We start from the raw sequence: 27,191 nt of genomic DNA, 5'->3' as shown, positions 1-27,191 counted from the left end.
GGTGTTTAAAAAATCAAAACTGCTTTTATTCAAGCTGAAATAAAACAAATAAGACTTTCTAAAGAAAAAAGATATTATCAGATATATTGTGAAATTGTCCATGCTCTGTTAAGCATCATTTTGGAAATTTTTAAAAAGGAAAAAATTCAAAGAGGGTCTAATAAATCTGATTTCAACTGTAGGTCCCAAGGTATTTGAGACGTTGAGGCATTTGGTGCCCAGTGAGGACTGTGTTATTTGTTCTGCTTTAACTTCCTTGTGGCTGTCCTCTTTGGAAATATTATGAAGCTATTGCACATGGATCTGCTTTTCAGTTTTTCCCTTCCAAAATTGTTACACTACACTTAAGTGGGTGATCATAATTAGACATAATAAGACTCGCCTGGCAAACTTTGAGGATCTATTTGTGGACTTCACCTGCCATACTCTTTAAAGGCAGAAAAAACAAAAAAAAAAACAATATACACTACCTGACAAAAGTCTTGTCGTCGATTCCTGTTGTAAGAGCAACAAATAACAACTTGACTTCAAGTTGATCAATTTAAAAAGTGGCAGAAAGTCTTTGTTTTTTTTTTACCAATACCGTACCAATCATCACAAATACTGAAGAAGACCTATTGGATTCTGTATGGACCCAAAATTCTCACAGAAATCAGTCAAGTTTGGTGAAGGAAAAATCATGATTTGGGGTTACGTTCAGTATGGGAGTGTGCAAGAGATCTGCAGAGTGGATGCCTTGAGGTATCAAGATATTTGTTCTGCCTACTACATTACAAACCTCGTGAGAGGACATTCTTGTGGCATTCTGTGGAGAGTGCTGTGGGAGTATGGGGTCAGAGGTGCTTTGTTAAGGGGTGTCTCGACCCTGTATGAACAGTGCATTGCCGGCAACATGTTTCCAGTGCATGTTGGACTCCAGCAGGGCTACCCTTTGTCACCAATTCTGTTCATAGTTTTCATGGACAGAATTTCAAAGCGCAGCCTTGGGCTGGAGGGGGTTTGGTTTGGGGACCACAGGATTTCATCTGTTATTCGCAAAAGTTGTTGTTATGTTGGCTTTATCGAACATGAACCTTTAGCATGCACTGGGGCGGTTTGCTGCTAAGTGTGACCCAGTTGGGATGAGAATCAGCACCTCCAAGTCCGAGGCCATGGCTCCACCGGAAAAAGGTGTTTTGCCATCTCCAGGTTGGAGGAAAGTCCTTACCCCAGGTGGAGGAGTTCAGGTATCTTGGGGTTTTGTTCATGAGAGAGGGAAGGATAGAATGTGATATAGACAGATGGATTGGTGCAGGGGCAGCAGTAATGCAGTTGATGTACCGTTCCATTGTGTTAAAAAAGGAGCTGAGCCGAAAGGCAAACCTCTCGATTTACCGGTCAATCTACGTTCCTACTCTCACCTATAATCATGAGCTTTGGGTCATGATCGAAAGGACAAGATCTCGCATACAAACGGACAAAATGAGTTTACTTCGCAGGTTGGCAGGGCGCAACCTTATAGGCAGGGTGAGGAGCTCTGTCACCTGGGAGGAGCTCAGAGTAGCGCTGCAAAAAAAATTATAAAAAAAAAAATTATAAAATTTAGGCAATCCACAAAAAAAGCACTTGGATTTAGCCGAGTGATATATTTATTGATACATTAGCGTTGGATGAAATTGTACCGTTTAACGTAACAGTCCATTTGTAGTAAATTGTGTACATTGTTATTAATGCATTTAATGCGATTAAATCTCTTAAAGCACAAGATTTGTACAGTGCTACAAATTACAAATAGTGAAACACAATCTTACACTGACTAATAACATTTTGAACTACTTATAAATAGTGCGATAGGATTATATATTTATATAGTAGTTGAAGCAGCTAATAAATGTAGCATTTACACTCACTACCACTGGACAATGTTACTTTTAGTTGTCTCAAGTCATTTTGCTTGTGATTTTGATCCATAATGTCAAGAATGCAGTGAGTGTTTTCTCAGAAGTTTGTTACTGGTTATTCCGATACTTCAACAAAATTCAGTGTCACTTCCCCTGTAGGAGACTGGCTGGCCAGACTTTTGAGAATTGCAATGGACTCTCTGAAGGCCTTGACCTCTTCTATCTGCGCCTCAGCCCAAGGGAGAGATATCTGGAAGAAGCAAATAATGACATTTTCTTTCAGTTTTACCTTAAATTTGGCCCAAGCTAAACATTCATTCCATTTTTTAGTCTAAATATTTAAACGTAGCAATGTTGAACACAAAATAAGATATTCCTCCATAAAGTCAAGGGTTACAGGTTTTCAGCTTTCTTCAAAGGCCCAATCTCTATTCTATTTCTTACCTGTACCCCTTTCCTGGGGCCTTGAAACATTGTGAAGGGTAAGGGCTATTAGTTTTACGCCTAAGAAATGGGACAGCATTACTACACCTGCACAGGTCATCATATGTCATTGTGAGCTCTTACTTCATGAGCGATTGAAGACAGCGACTGCTGTAATTATTCTAGTTGCGTGATTTCTTTTAGAATTTATCTTTAGGAAATCACAGAAGGCAACGATATCATGTTATCATAATGACATAATGTGGCAATAAGCTCCTAACTGTACACTGTATTTACATCAAGGCCTTATTCATCATATGAAAACAACATTAATATTATAGCAGACACTGTAAAAAGCTCATTCCCAGCCACTAGACTTTTCTGACAGGGTATTCGAGTGTCATCAAGTGACAGATGTGAAAGTATGTTGTGGTACTACTATACTGGAGTTATTAGGGATTATAGATAGCAAAATTTGAAATATTTTGAAACTACTATGAAACTAATTTGTGCATCTCCTGACTTCTGAGTGCAGCCATTTTGCCGCTCAAGATGATGTATTCTGGAAAATTTTCTTAGCACTTGGTTTCGAGTGTGGTCCTGAAAATCTCAGTTTCAAGGGTTATCGAACCATTCCCCTAAGCCCTACTCCTTCAAGGTAAAGAGAATTGGGACACCCCTACAGCTTCTGGTCCTATCGTACACCCGGGCGGCTCAATAAAGTGCAAGACGTGTTTGGCCTGATGTGTTTCTATTTTGAGACCAGCACAATTTTCCCATTTTGCTCCACGCTTTTTAGATAGCAAATCCATTGGCACCACTTATGGATGTGGTGGTCTAGAAAGGTGTGTTAAGGCGCATTGTTGGTGCGTTGCTATTTCGAAGAACTAAAATGGACTGCGCAATTGAGTGTGTTAGTTGTATGCCTTAAACACGTACACACTGCTTAATACACGCAGCATGTACAGCAATACGCAAATATCTTTACATATGAAAAAAATTAAAGGATTAAAATATTTTTAAAAATGTGGGCATGTTTGGGTATAACCCTGACCAAACGTTCGTTTGCTGGAAATTAAAATTGAATTAAGATATAGTTTTAAACAAATCTTTGTGGTTAAAAGTCAAGAGAAAGAAAAAATAAAGAGGCAGAATGTAGGAGGCTTATTCTTTATCCTCGCGCTGCAGATGGTCTGTTTAACTGTTTTCTCGGTAGTAAAGTGTTTAGTTTTTCCACTTAAAAAGTCTGCCATGTAAATAGCAAATGCACCATGGCGCAACGCAACTGACTTTTAAAGGGAATAGGATATGAGATCCTGATTGGTTTAATGCCTGTTATGCTCAAAACACACCAACAACTCATAAAAAAATAAGCACAACCCTGTTAGACCATGCACCAGGGTGCAGAGCGATTCGGACATGCACTTAATTCTTTTGCGCCATGCACTTTAGACTTTTAGACACTTTACTTTTCAGTAAATTTTAATTTCTGGGTTAACTGTCTTATTAATTATCCTATTTACATATTTATATAGTAATTGGTCACAAATCACAATGTTGTTTAAACTTGTTTAGTTGATCAATCAGTATTCTCTATATTATATCAAGGAGCATAGACAATGAGCAAAACATCATTTGTGTTTGAAAGTACACTTTTTTTAAACCTACTCTTTAAATTCTTCAAATTTAAGATAGCAGTTTAAACATTAAAGGGCACATTTTTTACCCCTTTTTCTAGATTTAAGATGAGTCTTTTGTGTCCCCAGAATGTGCCTGTAAAGTTTCAGCTTAAAACACCCATCAGATTATCTATAATACCTTTCAGAATATTGGATTTTCTGCTTTAAACAAATTGGAGCTGTTTTTGTTGCCTGTGCCTTTAATGCTAGATCTCCCTGCCCACTGTTCCCACGTACCGGTCAGAGTGTGCCTTAATCTCCGCCTCGGCTGCATCAGATAGACAGCACAGTGACAGACATGAGGGAAGCATATCTCACAAACGTTTGTGAGAAATACTACAGTAAGAACTTTCCCAATGATTATTTGTTGTATTTGTTGTGGGGTCGCAACGATGAGTCACACACAATGTCATTACAAAGTTCACACGCACATACACACAGTGTATGCGTTTAACTTTGCACTGTTTTCACATGGCAAATGTGACAGGATACACGTTAATATCCACTGCTGTATGGATATCCGTCATTTTAATGTACAAAATAAACCTGACTTAACTCCCACAAACTGGGATTGAAGCGTTTTCTTTTATAATTGTACTGACACGCGGCTGTGGTGATAAAGATGGTAAAATTGCTGTAATCATTACAAACATGCACTGTTTTGAAAACGTTTTAAACTTGTAAAACTCATTCTTGATCACATTTGAAGATGATTGATGATCTCGGCAGGCTGAACAGATCTCTCAATCCCAGTTGCTTTGTGCACATTCTGTCCTTGTTGATATGTTTATACGTGTTACTTTGAAGACATGTTAATATGCGGCTGTCAATCAATTCAGTGCGTGAGGAAACTGCCCTTCCACGTAACGTTGTGGTGGGCCTCAAAATGGGAAGTGATTTGGATTTGGATCCTATTTATCATCAGGAAATAAAAAAAAAGAGACTTATTGTCTTTTTCTCACCCTAATATGACAGTGGACACACCATACTACACACAGTTCTGTCCAAACACACTTACAAAAGATAATTTTCATCATTGGTGCCCTTTAACTTAAATGACAAATGTAGTAATGATCTATATATGTACATCAATTACGCATTTACCTTAATGATGATGTGTTTATCAGAGATGTTATCTCCCTCCAAGAGCTCCTCTCCAAAACAAAGAATGATCTCACTTTGAGGTTGTTTTCCTCCATTGCGGAAACATTCCAACTCTGAGAGGAAAAAAAAGAGGAAGAGAAATTTGGTATTATACAAAGAAGCTTCTAGTTTTAAGTCACAGGTCTTGCTAACAATGCTAATGTTGCTGACAATATTGCTAACATTACTGCTTATTAATACTTCCTAATTTTTCACCAATGTCCACACAATGCAAACACAACATGGCTGGGAAATGTTTCCAACTGGTGAAATAATCAAGGAACTTTGTTTTGTCTGAATTGTTTTTCTAAAATGAGCACATTTAACCAGGCCCAGACAAGTCATTTCACTCGGCAGCCATCTTTGAAAGGCCTCTAGGGCAGTATGCTTGGGCATTCGATTTGAATGGGGAAACATGAAATTCTCCAAAACTGCTTGCCAAGCTTATAATTGAATTTCATATTAGGAATCACGAATAAAATTAAACAACTCTTTCTTTAGTATCATTTCTAAACGTCTGGATCACACAAAATTTGCAGAAAATCGCCTCTGGTCTTAGCCCCTCCTTCGGAGTATAGTCAGTCTATAGCAATGGATGATTGGCTCCTGTACCAGAAGGCAGGGCTTCATTTATCATATTGATTGTTACAATTTTCCTGATTAAAAATAATTGGAGTGACATTTCTTGGGCAGTGTTGCCAGTTTAGTTTTAACATTTATGGTAATAATATGTTATAGTGAAATAACAAAATCAAAGATAACCGGGAAAATTGTTCATTTTAGAAGAACATTGCACACGGCATTTAGAGGCTTTTACATCTAAAATCTTCAACTCTAGATTAATATTTGACAGTCTTTCTGTGGTTCTTCAATATAGATTAGAGCCAGGTTCATTTGTGGCATTATTTGGAGTTGCTCCAGAGGACTTGTCTTGTCTTCTTTACTAGCACGCAGAGCAATTCTGCTCAAATAAAAAGATCCCCTCCCACCCATCTATATTCAAAAGATGAGAGATGATGGCTTGTCTTTACCTTGAAATGATTAGATATTTTTTAAGAGGATCCAAAAAACAATTTTATAAGATATGGCACCCTTTTACTGATTATGTTGACCATAGTAAGTAATGTCCTACTAATAAATTTATTTTTTATTTACTTTATTTATCCTTTTTTCTGTATTTGTATATATTTATTATTACTAGAATTTTTTGCTTTTTCACTGTTGGAAAGTGTCTATGTGTATTTATACAGTGCTCAGCATATATAAGTACACTCCTCACAATTATATCTTTTAAATTCATATTTTTAGTAGAAAGCTATACAATATTATATTTGCGCATACACATTAGATTAGTCAGTACGGAAGCCAAATCTAACAAAATAACTTACAATAACAGTCCAAAATGAGTACAGCCAAATTTATATGTTGTATTAAATACAAATTTTAAAAAGTGAAAATATCAAGAGAAGCAAAAAAAAAAAAAAAGTAAATTTTAAATTTAATTGAAATTTTATAGGTTGTAATTTTTTGCAATATTTTGCTTGAATTTAATTGTATTATTTTTCAATTTCTAAATATGTTTGGTGACTAAAATATTATTTTAATAAATACATATGTTTAATTAATCTGTTTTATTTAAATACACCAAAATACACTGCCTATATTCACTGACAAATGGATAAAAAAATATTCACTTTCAAAATGGGATGCACTAAATTATGCTGAGCTCAAGTAAATAATAACTCAAGTAATTGACAGCTAGAAAACGTATGTTCTACTTTGGGTAAGGGCTGTGGGGTTTGTGAACGTGTATACTTGAAAATCAATCAAAACAAATTCAAAGAAGATATTTTAGATTGCATCAGCGAGATCTCTGACCCTCGATAGACAGCAACTGTCCTGAGAAGTGTAAAGCACAGAATAGAAGTACACTCCATTCTGACCGTAGTTCAACTGTTATCATACAAAACTCCAAGAAAACTTTTGTGCAATGGCAGCTAGCTCTCACATGGTCACCCACTGAAGCTAAGTAGGGCTGTGCCTGGTCAGTATCTGAATAGGAGACATGGGAGACATGCTGCCAGAAGTGGTGTTAGTGAGGCCAACAGGGGGCACTCACCTGCAGTCTTTGTAGGTCCTAATGCCCCAGTATATTGATGGTGACTCTATACTGCTCAATGATGACATGTTAAACTGAGGTTAAACTCTGTGGTTGTTAAAAATCATAAGGGCTGTTTTTTGAAAAAGAGTAAGGGTTTAACCCTGGCATCCTAGCCAAATTTGCCCACTCTGTCTATCTCCTAACCATCCCCATATCATAATTAGCTTCATCGTTCTGTTTCCTCTCCACCAATCAGCTGGCGTGTGGTGTGCGGTCTGGTGCTTTAGGTGAATGCTGCACACTGGTGGTGGATAAAGGGGATTCCCACCCAAAAATGTGTAAAATTACTTTGAGTGTTGACAAAAGCACTATATACAGGGTGATACAAAAATAATACCTCAACTTTAAAAATAAAGAACTGCAAAAAAAAAAAAAAAAAAAGAGAGTTTAACTCTTTCTGTCATCAGTTTAAGGAAGCTCTGATGTTTTACATTGAGGAACTAAAAAAGGAAATAACTGCAGCTATTCAAACTGTTACGCCCGAGATACTACACAGATTGTGGAACAAGTTTGAGTATCGGATTGATGTCACTTGAGTGTCTGGAGAGGCTTATATTGAACATCTATGAACTTGTTTTGTACTGAAAAAAAACTTTAAGTACTCTACACATTAATTAAGGTTCCATCACATTTCTTTGATTTAATACAGATTTTCAAAGTTGTGGTATTCTTTTTGAATCACCCTGTAAATGTAAGGAATTATTATTATTATTAAAACAGTAGAAACGACTTTGTCTGCTATGTCTTCCATCTTCATCTAGGCTGTGTATTTACTATGGGCAATGCAATGCTTGTGTGTTGAGCTGCTGACACACATGGTAATTTGTTGTATTACATGTAGTTAACATGCACCCTGACGACCTGACTAGAAAGAGAAGACATTGTTGAACAAAGTCATTTTTAGTGTTTATATGATGCACAAAAGTGTTCTTGGAGCTTCATATGATTACAGTTAAACCATTGAAGTTCTAAATTTGGTCCATTTTCTGTATTTTTAACATCTTGGGATTTATTCTATGGAGGATGAGTGTGGCTTTGGTTTTCATCTAAAATATCATAATTTGGGTTCTGAAGATGAATAAATTAATAAATTAAAGAAGTAATCAACAGAATTTTCATTTTTGGGTGAACTAAGCCTTTAATTGTACAGTGCATCCGGAAAGTATTCATAGCGCTGCACTTTTTCCACATACTTTTATGTTACAGCCTTATTCCAAAATAGATTAAAATCATTTATTTTCTCAAACTTCTACACACAAACCCCATAATGACAATGTGAAAAAAGATTTTTAGAAATTGTTGCAAATTTATATATATATATATATATATATATATATATATATATATATATATATATATATATATATATATATAAACTGAAAAATCACATGTACATAAGTATTCACAGCCTTTGTTCAATAATTTGTTGATGCACCTTTGGCAGCAATTACAGCCCAAAGTCTTTTTGAATATGATGCCACAAACTTGGCACACCTGTCTTTGAGAATTTTTGCCTATTCCTCTTTCCAGCACCTCTTAAGCTCTATCAGGTTGGATGGGAAGCGACAGTGTAAAGCCATTTTCAGATCTCTCCATAGATGTTCTATAGGATTTGGGTCTGGGCTCTGGCTGGGCCACTCAAGGACATTGACAGTTGTTGTGAAGCCACTCCATTGATATTTTGGTGGTGTGCTTTGGGTCATTGTCCTGCTGGAACATGAACCGTCGCCCCAGTCTCAGTAGGTTTTCATTCACGATGTCTCTGTACATTGCTGCATTCATCTTTCCCCTTTATTCTGACTAGTTTTCCCGTCCCTGCTGTTGAAAAATATCCCCACAGCATGATGCTGCCACCACCATGCTTCACTGTACGGATAGGATTACCCTGGTGATGAGCGGTGTTTGGTTTTCTCCAAACGTAACGCCTGGCATTCACTCCAAAGAGTTCAATTTTAGTCTCATCAGACCAGAGAATTTAGTTTCTTTCCTTTAGATGCCTTATCGGAAATTCAGGCTTCTGTTTGGCCACTTTACCATACAGGCCTGATTGGTGGATTGCTGCACAGATGGTTGTCCTTCTGTTAGGTTCTCCTCTCTCTACAGAAGAATGCTAGAGCTCAGACAGTGTGACCACCGGGTTATTCTAAGGTCCTTTTCCCCCCAATCACTCAGCTTAGATGGCCGGCCAGCTCTAGGAAGAGTCCTGGTGGTTCCAAACATCTTCCACTTATGGATGATGGAGGCTACTGTGCTCATTGGAACTTTCAGAGCAGCAGAAATGTTTCTGTAACCTTCCCCAGCCTTTGTGCTTTGACATGCACTATCAACCCTGGGACCTTATATAGACAGGTATATGCCTTTTTAAATCATGTCCAATCAACTGAATTGACCACAGGTGAACTCCGATAAAGCTGCTGAAACATCTCAAGAATGATCAGTGGAAACAGAATGTACCTGAGCTCAATTTAAAGCTTTACATAAAGCTTTATACTTCTGTACATGTGATTTTTCAGTTTTTTTTTATTTTTAATAAATTTTCAAAATAAATGAATTTAATCCATTTTGGAATAAGGCTGTAACATAAACAAATGTGGAAAAAGTGAAGCACTATGAACAATTTCCAGATGCACTGTATGTGTTTTGTTTTGTTGAATGTTTATAAATATAGCACATCATCCTCTTATTATTATGCAAAGAACTAAAAGAGTCATGATGACTGGCAGAACAACAAGAGTTCTCTTCAATGCAGTAGGAAGAAACGTTTGAGTGGTGTAAATAAATGATGGAGTGTGTACATAAGGACGTTTATGGCGCACTATATAGCAGGTATGGTTATGCAGCAAGTTTCAGCACAAGGTTGTAATATAATAGAAATGTCTCACAAGCAGGTGGACATTGACATAACACAAATTAAGTTCAAATTAAAGGCCGTTTTATTGGTTGGTAATAGAAATGCAATGCATAAATACTGCTAAAACTATAAGTACACATTAGGAACCACACACACAAAGAAAAACAGTGCCTTGTCAAGAATGTTTCAAACAATCATATGGATTAAATAAGTTTCTACCAGAATCTTATGTGTTGTCAGACAAACCAGTGCCAGTATTCATAAATCATTTTATCTTACTAATAAGAGTTTTCATAAATATCAGTAAAAAAAAAAATTTGAGCTAGTTTTCTTTGAAAACCTATTCATAAACCTGAAGCTGAGGCAAAGTCTACGGGTGGGGTTGACCTGGTTGCAATGGATGATGTCAGCATGTTTACTAACTTCAGACACATTGTTGTCTGATTGGGAGGGGAGGAGAGAGTGCAATATTATGTGGCCATATTCAAACAAAGGTTTCAAGTCACATTAAAATAAAGATTTGAAATACACACTAAGAAAAGAATCAGATTCTAAAAAGTATGTTCTTTGCTTTTAGAATGTTAGACATTAAATAAAGAGTTTCTTTCATCCAATGTTACAATTATATGTATGTTCTTATAGAGAATATTCTTTCATTCAATTTCCTTTGGCTTAGTCCCTTTATTCATTGGGGTGGCCAAAGCAGAATGAGTCCTCAACTTATCCAGCATATGTTTTATACAGCGGATGCCCTTCCAGCTGCAACCCAGTTCTGGGAAACATCAATACACAATCATTTACTACGGCCAATTTAGTTTATTCAATTCACCTATACCACGTCTTTGGACTGTGGGGGAAACTGGAGCATCTGGACTCTGGAGGAAAAACCCATGCTAACACAGGGAGAACATGCAACTGGTCCAGCCGGAAATAGAGAGAATCAAATATATATTTTAAACATTTTAATATATTTTAAAATATTTTCTTATATCAATATTTGTGTTTTTGCTATTTTTAAACATTTATTTACAAATAAATGTAAAAATGTATTTGAAAACATAATTCTTACTGTAAGGGAAAGCAGCCACAATTAAGGTGATAACTTTATAAGCTCATTATGGTCAAATGATTTTAAAATTAGGCTCTATAATAATCAAAATATGTACTTATCACACAACCCATGGACATGACCTCAATTATTTTTGATGATGCAATATATATCACCCATATATTAAAAACTATTTTACAGGGTTCAACGCTAAGGATTCTTTCTACTGGTCTGATTGGGCCAATGGTTCAGATTTTTACTTGCCCTGCGAAACTGTTCACTGGCCTCACCAAAAGTTAATAGACATTTTTAGCCAAATATTTTAAACAATGTCAAAAGCCAGACAAAACTTCAGCATAACTTTTCTTTAAAAACAACTATTTAAAAAACACAATTGTGATGTAGCTTAATTAAAAAAAAAAAAAAAAAAAAAATATATATATATATATATATATATATATATATATATATATATATATATATATATATATGTGACTAACACTTTGGGAAACACTTTGGCAAAACTGTAGTGCTAGTGTCTGGCCCTCCGAGTGTCTGTGACTCCACAGTTAATCAATTTGGTTTGTTTAAGCCTAAGGTCCACAGTTTTTTTGACACTGAGGTAAAGTTTGACAATCAAATAATTTCAGTCGTCAGAAGTGGTTTCTATCAATTAAGGAACATTGAAGCCAAGTTGAAGCCTTTTCTGTCTTTTTGGGAGTTGGAAACCATCATCAATGTTTTTATTATGTCCAGATTGAACAACTGGAACTCTTTGCATTCAGGAGTTTTGCAGGCTTCAATTGTGCACCTGCAGCTGCTTCAAAATGCAGCTGCTAGGCTTTTAACTGGGACAAACAAAAGTTGTGGTATCTCACCGGTTTTATCATCCCTTCACTAGCTCCCAGTCAAATTTAGGATTCAATGCAAGTTATTGCTATTTGTTTTTTTACAGGTTTGAATGGTCTGGCACCTACTTACATCGCTGAGCTTCTTCTCTAGCATACTTCATTGAGGCAAATCAGGTCGGAAAACTAGTTTAGCTAGTTGTTCCCAAATCACGGTTAAAATAAAAAGGTGACAAGACTTTTTCTGTCACAGCCCCTCGTCTGTGGAATGGTCTGCCTTTAAACAGGTGCTTTTAAGTCTCATTTTAAAAAATCACCTTCTGTCTCTTGCTTTTTGATTGCAATTAATTAATTAAATTTTTTTTTTACATATTTTGTTATATATCTATATAAATCTATATAAGTATAGATTTTGTATGTTGGTCATGTTGTAAAGCACTTTGGTCAACATCTGTTGTTTTTAAATGTGTTCTATAAATATAGCAAACAAGATGATTCGTGAATATGGCCCCAGATGAAAAAACTGTATTCTGTAAATGTTTTTATTAACCTTTAAGCCTGGGTTTTATAAAGCTAAATACTGTAGATGCTTGTGAAACACTTACCTTGTTGAAATATCTCCCGGTTAAACAGCTGGGTTGGCGTGCCTGATCTTTCCATTTTACAAGGTCCTGTGGTGGAACTATGTGGTCCTCTCCAGAAGACCCGTCCCTGGCAGAAGCGCTTGGCATAGATGCCTCCTGATAAGGAGGTCAGCGCTACTCCCCATTCCATGAAGGGTAGCAGGGATTTAAGAGCATTCAAGCGTGGGGCGAGACTAGAGTCTGTGCTTATATCTGATGGAGGTTCCGGGAGAAAGATTCGATGGAAGTTGGAGCCACTGAGAGATGGTAGAGATGGAGGAACAGGTGAGCGAGGTAGGTAAGAGATCCGGACATCGTTTCTCATTACTTCTTGCCGCAAAACCTCCTGACCAATGTAGTGCACGGTTATGTGAAAAGTGTGCAGTGCTGACAAAGAAGAGAAGATTTATGAAACTATTGGCCAACAAACACAGTTGAAGTCACACATTTGCATACAAAATGCTAGTTATTTAACCAAAATTAGAGGAATCCTAAAAAAGGCATGTTATTATTTATTACTGACATGACATTATTTTAAATAAACTGTATTTGCTTATAGTCCACAAGAAAAATTAACAATGGTGGAAAGTTAATCATATTTAAGTTAAAGTACTATTACTTGCCTAAAAATGTAGTGCAAGTAGAGTACAGGTATCTGTTGTAAATATTACTCAAAGTATGGGTAAAAAGTAGACATTTCAAAAGACTTCAAGAGTAGAGAGTAGTGAGTATTATTCTTTAAAAAGCTGATGCATTTACATGTAGTTTTTGGATGTGTGTAAACGTAACATTCTGTAGAGAATCCAACATCTGATAGACGTCATAGTGAAAACGTCCACTCAATGTCAAGCTGTAACTACATTAGACAGTGATATTTGGTTGATTTTAGGTTAGACGTTGGTCATTGAAGTCAGCCTGACGTTGGGTTCTGATTTTAACCCAATAATAATTTCATTATTATTTTCTAAAAAAATGCATTTTCAATGCTTCCAAACAGTGCCATAAATGTACATACATGGAACATATATGTTAAAATATTGAAAAAATATCCATTTTTTTATTCATACATTTTTCCAACTATTCGAATTACAAATGTACATATGTGTCTAAATATAATAGCTCTGTTTATATATAGTTTAAGACCTTTAAAAGACCATTATGAATGAAATTTCAGACTTACACAATTCTAAACTCCAAGGAGTTTTTCTAAACACTCATTTAAAACATCAAAAAACATTTAAAACAAATGCTATTGTAAGGAAAATAATTAAACAATATGTATATAAATAGAAATATAAACAGAGTTGGTATGTAGAGTTAATAAATAAACTTTCGCTAAAACCTTTATTGAGAATCACAGTGATTGGATGGGCGTTGGCCAGATTGGGTAGCCATTCATGGACATAGAAACATTAAGACTTGCCTAAAAGGCTTTATGTTTTTTATTTAAAATTTTGAATTTGAAATTTAACTAATTAAAAGACATTTTAAGAGTTAAACTGCCCATTGTTCTTCAGAAAAATATTTTTAAGTCCCCAATATTGTTTGGGTTATTAAAAGTTTCCACCCAAGCTCTTAATGCATACTTTTTTACCCCTTTGAAGCATCAGTGAGGATTTGAACAATCTGTAATATAAAGTCCCTAAGTAGTCCTTTGGAAAGAGTTCAAGTACACTAAAATACAGAAAGATTTTTTGTGTATGTAAATGTAACTATTTTCTCTTGTGGGCTATACGTAAACAAAATATCTTTGCAGATTTTACAAGGTGTATGTAAATGTTTGACTTTATCTGTATGTTCCCAGCAGGCACACATCATCATAAGATGATAATATTAGGCTAGAATTCAATGTCTAGCCAGTGTCTAAGCACCACATTATTTTGATGTTCAATAATGACATCAAATTACGTTGATATTTGGTTGACTTTAAATTGTGTTGGAAAGTGACCAAAGTCCAACGTCAAGTGAACATCCAAAACCAACGTCTTATTGACGTCAAATACTGACATTTATTTGTCAAGTATGACAACCAAAATCCAATGTCTGATAGACGTCATATTGGTAACGTCCACACAACATCAAGCTGTAACATTATTAGATGTTTATATTTAAATGTTTTAGATTGCGTTGAAAAGTGACCAAAATCCAACGTCAAGCCAACATCTTAAACCAACGTATTATTGACGTCAAATACTGACATTTATTCATCAGGTATGGCAGCCAAAATTTATTGTCTGATAGATGTCATAGTGGTAGCGTCTACACAACATTAATCTGTAACATCATTAGATGTTGATATTTTATCGTTTTAGGTTGCATTGGAAAGTGACCAAAATCCAACGTCGAGCCAACATCTTAAACCAACGTCATATTGATGTCAAATACTGACATTTATTTATCAGGTATGGCAACCAAAATCCATCGTCTGATAGACGTCTTAGTGGTAACGTCCACATAACATCAATCGGTAACATCATTAGATCTTAATATTTGATTGTTTTTAGGTTGCGTTGGAAAGTGAACAAAATCCAACGTCTGTCCAACATTGGACATTGACATCAGTTTGACGTTGGGGTCTGATTTCAACCGATTTTCATTTCCAGCCAAAATGTACAACGTTAATCTGACGTCATGTTTACGTTCTGTGTCTGCTGGGTTATAAAAAAATAAAACAATCATTTTTTGAATTACCTCTCTTTTCGACCAGAGGTACAGCTTCAATGGTGAAGTTTAACTGGATATCTTCTGTGTCTAAGAAAAATCAAACAATGATAAAACTTTGCATTAATTTAAACATTAACCACAAAAGAACAGTTACAATTTATAGAATCAAATCAGATGATTACTGTTGTCACTCTTCTCCATCCCTGTTTCAATTGTTATTGCACTTCCTGTATTTATGAAGATTTCCTGTGCACTCTGTGAAAATCAGAAAGGAAGATTAGAGTCAGCAAAAACTGAGCAGTGGAGTGCAAAATTTATCTTTATGCACAATCTTGATCAAATTATGCATACGCAGGGTAAGTTTTTCTGGTTTGCATGACTACATCATAAGTTAGGCATGCCTCACCATGTTGATGGCCTGTGGTGCAACAATCTCCTCTTTGATCTTCTTGCCTTCAGTCTCCTGTTCATTCTCAGATTCGCTGTGTTTCCTCTTGCTGTTTCTCACTGATTTCTGACCATTCTCTTTTTTAACTTTAACCACTCCTATGGTAAGAAGAAAAGAGAAAATGTTTTACATACTTATTGCCGTTCTCACAGGCATCTTAATTTCAACATTTCATAATGGATAAAACAAGACATATTTAACATTTTTAAAGCACCAGAGGTGCCAAGAAAACCAGCAGAGTTTTAAACCAGCATAAAATATACAATTTCTATTTTTAATGGTTTCAGAATGTGGAGGTTTCCTTTAACAGATTTACATCAGTCCACACCAAGCATAATACTTCCCTAATATTCTGCAAATAAGCATAAATAATCTGTTAGAAAAGTCTTCATGTAAACACCTTTATCAAGCTGACTGAGCTAAATCTAAATAAAATTTCAATCAGATTGTAATGAGTGTTTTAAACCTGTTCTGATCTGATCTTATTTAAAGGATATATGAGCACTTGACTGAAAAAACTTCAAAGTTGTGCACACGTGCAAATTGATGTGTTCAGACTAGGGCTGCACAGTATATATTTAAAAAAATAATCATTATAGCGATAACAGTATATGCAATATCCATATCGTGAAGAAGTGTAATAAATGAAATACATTTTATGTGCCAAGCATTTATGTACTACATGCATAGGTTGTAAAAATAAATCTGACCAGATGATCAGATGGGGCATTTATTATCTTCATCCCCACCGAGGTGCTGTTAGGTGAACCTAGAGCTGAAAATAAATACTAAATAGAATTGCTGGCAGTTGGGAGACAAGAGAAAAAAGCCAATAAGAATCAGAATTTCCGCTAAGGTGTTCTGTCATTTGTGGTATTTTGAATATGATGGGATCTATTTTTAAGGAACTAGGCGCAAAGTCTAAAGCACATGGTCTAACAGGGTTGTGATTATTCTCTTAATGGGTTATGTTTGTGTTTTGAGCATAACGTGCATTAAACCAATCAAGAGTCTCATCTCCCATTCCCCATAAGAGTCAGTTGCATTGCGCCATGGCGCATTTGCTATTTACATGGCAGACTTTGTAAGTGAAAAAACTGAACACTTCACTAGGGAGAAAACAGTTAAACTGAACATCTGCAGCATGAGGATAAAGAATGAGCCTCCTCCATTCAGTTTCTTTACTTTCTCTTTCTCTTTACTTTGAATTTGAGCCAACATATTTAATTTCAGTTGTTAAGTACAAAAATTTGTTTCTAAACTATTTCTAAATTCGGTTATATTTCCAGCAAACAAATAAATGAACAATAACGAAGTTTGGTCAAAATAATGAGTTATATCCAAACACACATCATATTTTTTACGCTCCATATAGTGACGCAGTCATGTCCAAAACCAGAGAGGTGGACAAATCTAAACTTGTTTTTATTAAAACAAATATAAATACGCATATAATAAATAATACTGCTAATAATAATAACATTATACAAAAGCAAATTGTCATGAATAAACTGAAAAAAGTCCCTGAAATGAGGCATGGAGGTAGTGGTTTTTATATTTATGTAGAAAATAATAATTTTTGTAACATTTTAATCCTTAATTTTTTTTCATATGTAAAGATATTTGTGTATTACCGTACATCCTGTGTGTATTAAGCAATGTGTAAGTGTCTGAACCCACATAGGCACTTAACTAACATGCTCTGAGCTGGACTTTAAACCTTTTAGTTGGTCAATGGCACGGCCTATTTCAGTTCTACAAAATAGCAACGTGGCACCGATGCGCCTTAACACACCTCTATTTTAGATCAGCACACCCATGAGTCCACAAAGTGGCACAAATGGATTTGCTATTTAAACAACGTGGTGCAAAACGTGAAGATTAGGGATACGCTGGACCTAAAAGTAGCAACAAATCATGCCAAACACATCTTGCGTCTTATTGCGCCAGATGTATGATAGGGTCCAAAATGTTTGCACCTTGACATCTTTTTTTTAATTTTTTTTATTAAATATCTCAAAAAAATCTATTACTTGTTTATATTAGTGTGATCATAACATAAATAAATTATACATTTTTAAAACAAAAACAATATTGCATATTTTCCCAGTATCATGCAGCCCTAGTTCAGACCGATTTCTAGATTTAAATGAAGATTAAAAATATATCTTTTTAGCTATGCTTTCTCATAAAATATACTGTGACACTCTCTTATGCAACTCTGTTTCAACCTCGGGATATCCATGAGGTAACTAGAGATTGTGCAGCTCGAGTTTGGAACAAGCCTCTTGTGATGATTTTAGATGAGCTGATACATGTAATATGATGACAGAAGCTGTGAGGACCTCATACAATGCCAACCCTAAACCAACTTATACAACTTACAGAAAGTAATCTTGACTGTAATCGTGTTTATTTTGCTTGAATACTGTCATTACTTAAATGATTGTAGTATGCCAGAACTGAGTTTTGCAGTATTTACTTTGACATATTAACCTCTGATAACCACAAGCTCATTCATTCATTTTCCTTTGTCTTATTTGTCAGGGGTCGCCACAGTAGAATAAACCACAAACTATTTTGGCACATGTTTTACGAAGCGGATCCGCTTCTAGCCACAACGCAGTACTGGGAAACAATCACACAACTATAAAATTAAAAGTAGAAGCATTGTTTCTTTTGGTAAAGTTCCTTTGAAATGATTTGTATCATGAATAGGAGTATTCAAATAAACATGAAATCACCAATATACACGGTGCCACAGCAGTATTATGTTTTCTCATTTGCTCAATTATGTAATTATTTCTAAAAATATTTAATACTTAATATTCAACACTTTAACTTATTTAATCATCTACTTAAATTGCATTACAATTTATCTTGGAAAATAGCTCAAATCTATACAAATAATTGTGCTCTTACAGCTAAATTAGGTGCTGAGTCCTACCTAAACTATTTAAAACATACCACAATGATTGCACTGACCTATTCACTTACCTTTCTTCAGCTTATTCCCTATTTTATCAGAGGTGGCCACAGCAGAATAAACTATTGGATGCCCTGCACAACACTGTCCCATTCACACACTATGGCTAATTAACCTATATCGTATGCCTTTGGACTGAGGGGGAAACCAAAGCACCCACAGGATGTATGTGTGTGTGTGTGTGCATGTACATTTTTGTTGTTATTATTATTGTTATTATTATTATTAATAATAATTTACTAATTAATTTTTTATTTTATACCATTTGATTTATATTTGATTATTATGTGTTTTTTCAATTTTATTACAATATGCTTGCAAGTATACAAAATTAAGTAATGACATAATATGAACTTTAAAGTTCAAAACAGGCTGCAAAATTCAGCAAAAAAAAAAACAAAAAAACATTTGCAATACTTCCTAAATTAGTGCTTTATAATAAATACTTTAAATAGGGGTTTACCTTTAAAAATCTTATTTAGAACTTGAGCTGACCATAAATGCCTAATGATATAAATTCTTTAATATCCATGCCTCAAATTTCCAAAATAGCTTATTGTGGTCTTCTGAGTTACAGAAGGTTAGCATCTTTATTTCATGTATTTATTTATTTATTGCATCAGATACAATGTCTGATGAACGCCAGTGGCAATATTTCATTGCTCCATATTATTACTGGCGTTTTATTAAAAGGGGCAAAGTAAACATTCATAAAAGGTTTGCTTTCTAACTGGTTCAGTTAACGATGCACTTACTGTAAAGCAAACGATGGATATTGTAATAACTGCTTGTGTAGGCTCTTTGATTTGTTCCTGCACTCAATCTCAATTATTTTGTGTGATGGAAAGATTGTGCGGGCTCGCGTGTTTGATTCCAGCTGTAACTGCCACGCGGCCGAAACAACAATTCAGTTGTGAGTCCATTCAGTATGATTCTGCCTATCCCAGCTTCTGTCACTACATGTACCAGTGTCTCGATAAAGACTGTTTAAATTTTACTTTTTGTTCCACTACGAGATTGGTTAGCCTGCCTTTGACTGGACAGTTCTCGCAGTAGTGCCGAAATAAGGGACTGTCCTGGGAAAATTGGGACATCTGATCACCCTTATGTGTGACTAAAAAAGGGCTATTCAATATTCTGATTGGGCTACAGTTACTCTGAGCCCCAGTTTAGCACCGGCGTAAGTTTTTGAACAGCAGTGAACTTTTATATGTGATACTTCACATTATCGACGAGAGAACGCATAATGAAAAGAGGCATTTCCCGCATCACAGCCCAAATTCATTTCTCAGCCAATTAAGGGCCCCTTACGTTAATCTGGCCCTCCTGCAAACATGCAAACACCTCCTGATCCAGGCAGGACTAAAACCAGCAACCTTGCAACCATGCTAACCACTTAGCTACCGCATCTCTCTTGGAATAATTTCATTTTGATTAAATCTGTAAGTATTTATGTAAAGATACAGGCATTAAAGAGCACTATCTACACCAAGCAGATGAAAAACAATTCATTTGAATCCTGTTCCTTTAGACCAGTCATACTTTGAGGTGTTATATTATTTTGTGAGAGAGATTAAGAGCCTGAAGAAGAAAGAGAAACATCCTGAAAGTATGACTCAGAAAAACTATTAATGTAACAAAAGAATGTGTAGCACATGTTGACTACCTTGTTCTTCTGGTGGTACAAGGCGATACACCTTGTAGGGTTCTGAAATATCCAGCTGTGACCTTTCTGTGACCTCACTAAATTCTGGACTTTTGTTGAGGGCACATCGAAGGCGTGTTTTCCAGGACGCAGGGTCCGAATTTCCATTTTCCATGAGCTTCCCTTTAAACGCCGCCCAAGCCTATGATTGGAAAAGTTTAAATTATTATTTAGTTCAAAGTAAAAAGATTGAGTGCTTAAAGTATAAGTACTAAATTAATTCTAATCTAAAAAATAAATATTATGATGTGTAATGAATATAATGTATTAATCATTAGTATGTAATTACTCAAGAGATACTTGATTATTAAAAGCACAGTGTGTAATTTCTACCAGTAGAGGGCACGTGTTCATAATAAACAAAAGCATAGTTTGATGATGACGTGACTGAGTGTATTTAAAACTTATTATCATGAAGTAAAGTAAGAAGCTGATCACACCAAACTTGCTTTTTCATTTTTAAAAACGTGAGGCACACCACACTGCCTTTTTTGTTGACAAAAAAAGTAGCGTGGTGTGCCATTTATGTTGCTAGGCAATGACTGAATCAGCTGGGTATTATGCACGAGTGTTGCTGTTGATATTGGTATTTAATCATTTTAATTTTAATATTTAATTATATTTTGAAGTTCTAGATTTGTGAGTCATACAGCACCAGATAACTCAAAACAGCAACCACAAGTGTCTCCTCCATCTTCAAAAGTCTCCGTAGTTGTCTTGACAACACAAACACTGCAGTCACCTGAACCAAAGAGCTTTGATTGATCAAGAGGCGACACTCTATAGAACGTTGCATTGCAACAGCAGCGCCCAGCAACAGCCCCGGATTCTGCCATTTTGGAGTGAAAGCGATCAGCTTTCCATTGGATCTTATTGCTGTCACGATGCCAAGCAGATGCTTTGTTTTTTATTTATTTATTTATTTAAAAAGTGCATCAAAGCTGAGATACAACGACGATACAAGACTTACAATCACAATCATCAGCACTTTTAATAATTTATTTTACAGACTTATAATATGCTGTTGTTCTATTGTAGTTTTTATTCCAAAATGGCCGCCCCGCCATCTAGTGGCTATTTCCCAAATTGCACTAGAGTGTCGCCTCCTGGTGATTCTATGCTCTTTGCCTCAATGGAAACCCCACCTCTGATTTATTTGATTGAAGAATGAAAAAACGTGAATGACGTAAAGTGCTTTTTCCACTCAGAGTTGACTTTTTTCAACTGCGAGTGCACATCGTGCAACAGCAAAAACGCGAGGCGCAGCAGGCAGTTAAAAGGCACGCATAAGCAGAGTGCAAAATGCTCGCAGACGTTTGTAAATCATTATAAAAAGGCCTCCTGTTATTGCAAAAAGTATGTTCAGTGTGATCGACTCCTAAGGCTCAAGCCATCTATGCAAAATGAGACAACTGCTGCAATTGCTGGTGAGAGAGAAGTGTGATGCTGTGTAAAAGCAGCAGTTTTTTATTATGACACAGTTGGTTTCTGATTCTTCCATTCATGATCATGTGGGGAAGAAGCAGCGCTGTTTAATAATACTAAATACGTTTGAAGATTCTCTTATAATGCTGCTTTGTGCAGTCTAATAAAAGCGCAACATATTAAAACTTCTTTGGTGCTTCCCTGTTTTCTATAAAAGTAGTTACCAATTCCAGTCCTCAGAACCCCTCGGCCTGCACATATTGTATGTCTTCCATACTTAACACACCTGATTTGGATCATTAGCATGTTAACACAGAGGTCCAGGAACTGATCCTTTTGTATCAAATAGGAGAGACATGCAAAATGTGTAGGGCAGGGAGTCTCGAGAACTGGAATTAGCATGATGTGACACACAGTCCATGTCACTAGTTAAAATTTCTTAATTCTCTGGATGTGAACATTCTTCAAAGAATTTGGGATACTGCAAGTACATAAGTCACCATACTATATATAACTGTTCTAGTGTTTTGTAGTGTTGTCACGATCAGGGCTTGGCATTAACTTTTTTGATCACCAGCCACTGTGGCTGGTGGTTTTCCAATGTTAAAAACTACTAGTGCTATTTTCACTAGCCACAATTTTGTTTTGTTACTTGATTTAGATTTTGTGTTCTTTTTTGTGTGTTTGTGTATGAGCTTGCTCAGTGAGCATGAGCAAATGGGTCATGGTTTCATATTGTTATATTGCAATTAGTAATTATTTCACATGACTTTTCAGAGCTCAAAATTAAGGATTTACCTAATTTATCTCTGACCACAGCAAACAATAATTACTTCTTAGCTGTGTCAAAACAAGCAGAATATATCTGTATACTGTACTTTTTATTTAACAAAAAAATTATAAAAAAAAAAGAAAAACAATTGACTTTTAAAAAATAATTATTGTCATGTATCTAAAACTATGCACAGTAATCTGTCCTAGATAAAGGTCTCTCAGATCACCAGTTAGCTACACATAAATGGGGAGTTAATGTCCCATTAAAGCAATGTTATTGAAAAAATGTTAATTGAACCAAATCAATAAAAATAACTGTAAGCAAAAGAAAGCAGGTGAAATACATACCGTGTGTAATTATCAAAGAATGATCACACGCACACGGTTAACGTTAGGCCAATTAATAATCTGTTGAAAGTGAAAGCAAGCGGTACAGACAACACAAAGATCAGCTGGTCTGTTTATGAGCTGACATATGAGCGATTCGATGATGAATCAACTGATCTTCATGGCTTTGAAATGCTCCAGTGTCCCTGTATCTATAGTTTACACTGTGGTGAGCTTGGTGATCTAAGGACCCTCACGGCCAATCACAGTCATTTCTGTTGGGCTTGTGAACACAATGGCAAATTAGCGCTGTTTAAGAACACGCTCAAATGTAAACGGGAAATGGACATGTTTAAAATATCATTACTGACTGGTATCAAATTCCAGTATCATGAAAACACTATTTTATTAAAAAAAAAAACTTACATATTGTGCCTTCAATACAAACTTCTTGACTTAAAGTCATAGTCTGAGCAATTGATTGCACTAATTGGTGAATGCGCTCGTTATAGAGATATAACTACTGCAGGATTAAAGAAACAGCCAATGAAACTCCAGAATTAACTGTTGTCTAACATGAATTCCATAAAGACAGAAACAAAGATAAACGAGAAATGAAAATAAAAACACATTGTACCTTGAAAATAGCTGCATCTTCCTCACTGCGAAAGTCTTGTTTTCCTGCATGTTTCCATGGGATGCGAAACATGGTTTTCTCTGGGTTGTCCCAAACCAGGCCGAGATACTTCCCACTATTCACCTACATCCCACAGCACACACAATGAAAAATAAAAATCTAACTCAACAACAGCAAACTACAGCAGAATTAGACAGCTTTGCGAGAAATTAATTGCATGACTTTGCTGTTTAAACCAGTAAAAACATCTAAAACTACTTCTCAGAATGTGCTATTTACTGACGTAAGGATTAGAGGTTGAAATTTGTATGTGTTTGATTGACATGATCAGTTGTATCTTAAACAATAACTAAAGCCCTATATGCACAACACGCCAAAACTTGCAACAAATGGGCTACAAAAGCAGAAGACCACACTGTGTGCCAATTATATCAGCTACAAACAGGAAACCAAAATTTAACAATAGTAGATTCAAAAATGTTGCCTGGCCTGCAGATGTAAGGTCGAAATTTGATGTAAACTACATAAAACATTGATCCCTTCCTTGTATAGGCAGTTCAGGCTGATGCTGGACGTGTGGTAGATGTTTTCTTGGCACACTTTGAGCTCCTTTTAAGCACCACTAAACAACTAACATGAGTGTTTTTTACTATGTCCATCCATTTGTAAATATAATATTTATATCTTATGGCTACTACCAGAGTACATCTCATATCACAAATAATGCGGGTAGCTTAAACATGCTAACAGGTTCAGTTGACTATCCTCAAATGACCCCCAGGGTCACCATGTCACCATCTAAAGAACACTGGTGGCGGAATGGGAGACTTGCGGCATGTAGCTTTAAAACGGAGGCTAAAGGTGATATTAAACATTTATCATGCCAGTTTGAACCTAAATGTCTGAGAAATGAACTGCTCTTCCTTCTAACTTATGTAATTCACATGATTCTATGAAATCATATCTGTTATGCACACTCCTTACACACCTGTTCTACTATCCATGAACGCAGACGGCGTGTGGAGCGTATCCTTCCAGATGCCATCTGAAAAGAATCATACAATGACAGCTCCAGTTACGATAATTGTAACACCTGTAACAATAAAAAATACCATGTATTTGTTTAATTTACACAAATTCATAATGGTTTATTAAAAATAAGAACTTTAATTCATTTGAGTTCCAATTTTGCAATATGTCAAAGCAATTTTAGAACTGATCGAGTTGGAATGTGGATTAGTTTTAATCTTTGATACTTTCAGCATCTATAAAACAATAAAGAAATCTGGTCACACTTTACAATAAGGTTCATTAGTTAATGTTAATTAATGCATTTACTAACATGAACAAACAATGAACAATACATTTACTACGGTATTTGTTCATGCTAGTTAACATTAGTTAATGAAAATACAGTTGTTCATTGTTAGTTCATGTTAACTCATGGTGCATTAACTAATGTCAACAAGCATGGACTTGGATGTTAATAATGCATTATTAAATGTTCAATTATGATAAATAAATGCTGTACATGTGTTGTTCATGATTAGTTCATGTTAGTAAATACATTAACTAATGAACCTTATTGTAAAGTGTTACCAGAAATCTAAAACTGACCAGTCAGAGCTATACTATTCACATTTCCTTTAAACTGCGTTTACGACTTAAACCGATTTATTTTTTTTCATTTGTGGAAATCAATAGAGTCACCGATAGAATTGCCACTTTATAGTGCCCTAAGAAGCCTGCGCACTATAGGGAGCGGCGGTACTAAGTTATAAACACCTAACTGCAATAAGTTACCACAGAATGTCTGTAAACAATATGAGCTACTACAGTTACATGTATAAAACAATGCGTGAAAATGAAATAACGTTACCTGGTATTTAGTTTGTTCAACTTTTTTCTTTTAAAAACATTTACATCAAATAATTGCATTCTAATGCTGTACGTGAGATTAATGGACAACTCTAAGTTTAGATTAAGGTCATTTAGACAATAGACATTATGTACATTGTTTCTAATTACCTTTAGTGTCGGTCCTGTGCAGTATCAGTCGTTCTGTAGATCACAGTTTATCCAGCCCATCGCACAAAAAATAATGAAAGCAAAAGCAGTGGAGCGAACCAGGCTGTTTACGCCTAGTTAAATGCCTCTCAGATTTGAAGGGGCGCTCGGCAGCTCACAGTGCCAAATTATTATTATTATGCCATTAATACAATATCATTTATTCAGATCAAGGCATAGGATACAAACATTGACAACGTGTAGAGTAAAATCCTTTTTTAAATTGACTTTCCTCGTCCGTCTTAAACGATTGTGACTACATCGATTTCAACAGCAATGAGAAAAGTCTACAGTTCCACGTGACGTCGTGCCGCAGCCTTCAGTTGTTTTTGCGTATGCGTAAAGTACTGGAACGTAGGCTTTATATTGATATAATTAATTAGATTGATATATTATTAAGTAATATTATTTTATATTTTCTTTGGTTAATAAGTCTAAATGCCTTAATGCGTAAGGACTTTTAAAGCAACACCCACTTTAGTGCCTCACTCTGTCAGTTTCCCTTCTGCCAGTTTCATTCATTTAAAAAAAACGCCGCTCTTCCCAGAAATCACGTGATAGCACGGATTTCTTGTTCAAGCTCTGGTTCCAGCCTATGATACAAGCCTACACGAAGATAAATAAATAAATAAATAAATAAATAAATAAATAAATAAATAAATAAAAATGTAAAAAGGAAGAAAAAAGAAAAAGCGGAAAACAATAATCGGCATCTAGTGAAAAAAGTTTAACTAAGAAATGCAAAGTATTCCATGATTTAGCTGTCATTTACTAATATTCTATTTAAACTTAGATTTTCATCATGGCTACTGCCTAACACAAATAAAATGCTTTAATTTTTTTACTTAATTATTTCGTCCTAGGTCTATACAGCATATACTGTAAAGTAGATAGCATATTTTATAGAGAAATATATGGAGAGAGAGAGAGAGAGAGAGAGAGAGAGAGAGAGAGAGAGAGAGAGAGAATAAAACAATGGTCACAGTATAACTGTGAGGATAGTGTTTCTGTATTTCCTCTTACTGTATTAGTCTATCACCATTTGTTAACCTATTTGTTAAATACGACCCCTGCTGGTGTATATATAACCTACATATCTGTCCTTGAAGTAAAAAGTGTAAAAAAATCTGAGTTGTTCTGTAAAGCAATGTACATTCATTTGGTTCTCTGATTTAAAAAAAAAAAAAAAAAAAACATTAAAAACACTTTACACTATAAAAGAAAAAAAAAATCCTGTCATTGTCCTCGTCCTTAGCCCACTTAAACCTACAGCTTTAATGGTTTTGTTATGCTAAAAGCTGTTATTTAGAAAAAAATTCAGAAGTAGCAAGTTTGAAGGGGTGGTCTACTAAGATATAATATTTTAAACTTTAGTTGATGTGTAATGTAGCTGTGTGAACATAAACAACATCTCTAAATATAAGATGCTCAAATCTAATGCAAAGGCAGACATTGGGGAGTTAGCTTTGCAAAGCCTACAGTGAATAAATTTGGGGACTATA

General features: G+C 35.3%; 1 protein-coding gene across 2 annotated transcripts; it reads right to left on the bottom strand.

The window, feature by feature from the left end:
* Nucleotides 1–1,607: 1,607 nt before the first annotated feature.
* Nucleotides 1,608–25,731, bottom strand: irf9 (interferon regulatory factor 9). 2 transcript variants are annotated; one of them, NM_205710.2, is made up of 10 exons: nt 25,651–25,731; nt 24,611–24,715; nt 23,623–23,745; nt 20,421–20,601; nt 15,727–15,866; nt 15,503–15,575; nt 15,348–15,407; nt 12,639–13,043; nt 5,087–5,199; nt 1,608–2,130 (listed from the first exon to the last, which is right to left on the bottom strand). In NM_205710.2, the coding sequence occupies exons 2-10, from the start codon at nt 24,665–24,667 to the stop codon at nt 1,996–1,998; spliced, it is 1,287 nt and encodes a 428-aa protein (NP_991273.2). In that variant the 5' UTR covers nt 24,668–24,715; nt 25,651–25,731; the 3' UTR covers nt 1,608–1,995. The 2 variants fall into 2 exon arrangements, with proteins under 2 accessions (NP_991273.2, XP_005156116.1); XM_005156059.5 differs by having other exon boundaries at nt 1,611–2,130; nt 24,611–24,667; nt 25,651–25,687.
* Nucleotides 25,732–27,191: the final 1,460 nt, after the last annotated feature.

This window comes from Danio rerio, chromosome 12 (genome assembly GCF_049306965.1).
Source record: "Danio rerio strain Tuebingen ecotype United States chromosome 12, GRCz12tu, whole genome shotgun sequence".
In the NCBI taxonomy this organism is placed as follows: Eukaryota; Metazoa; Chordata; class Actinopteri; order Cypriniformes; family Danionidae; genus Danio; species Danio rerio.
The sequence above is the reverse complement of the archived record's forward strand: the minus strand, read 5'-3'. Positions and strand labels throughout refer to the sequence as shown.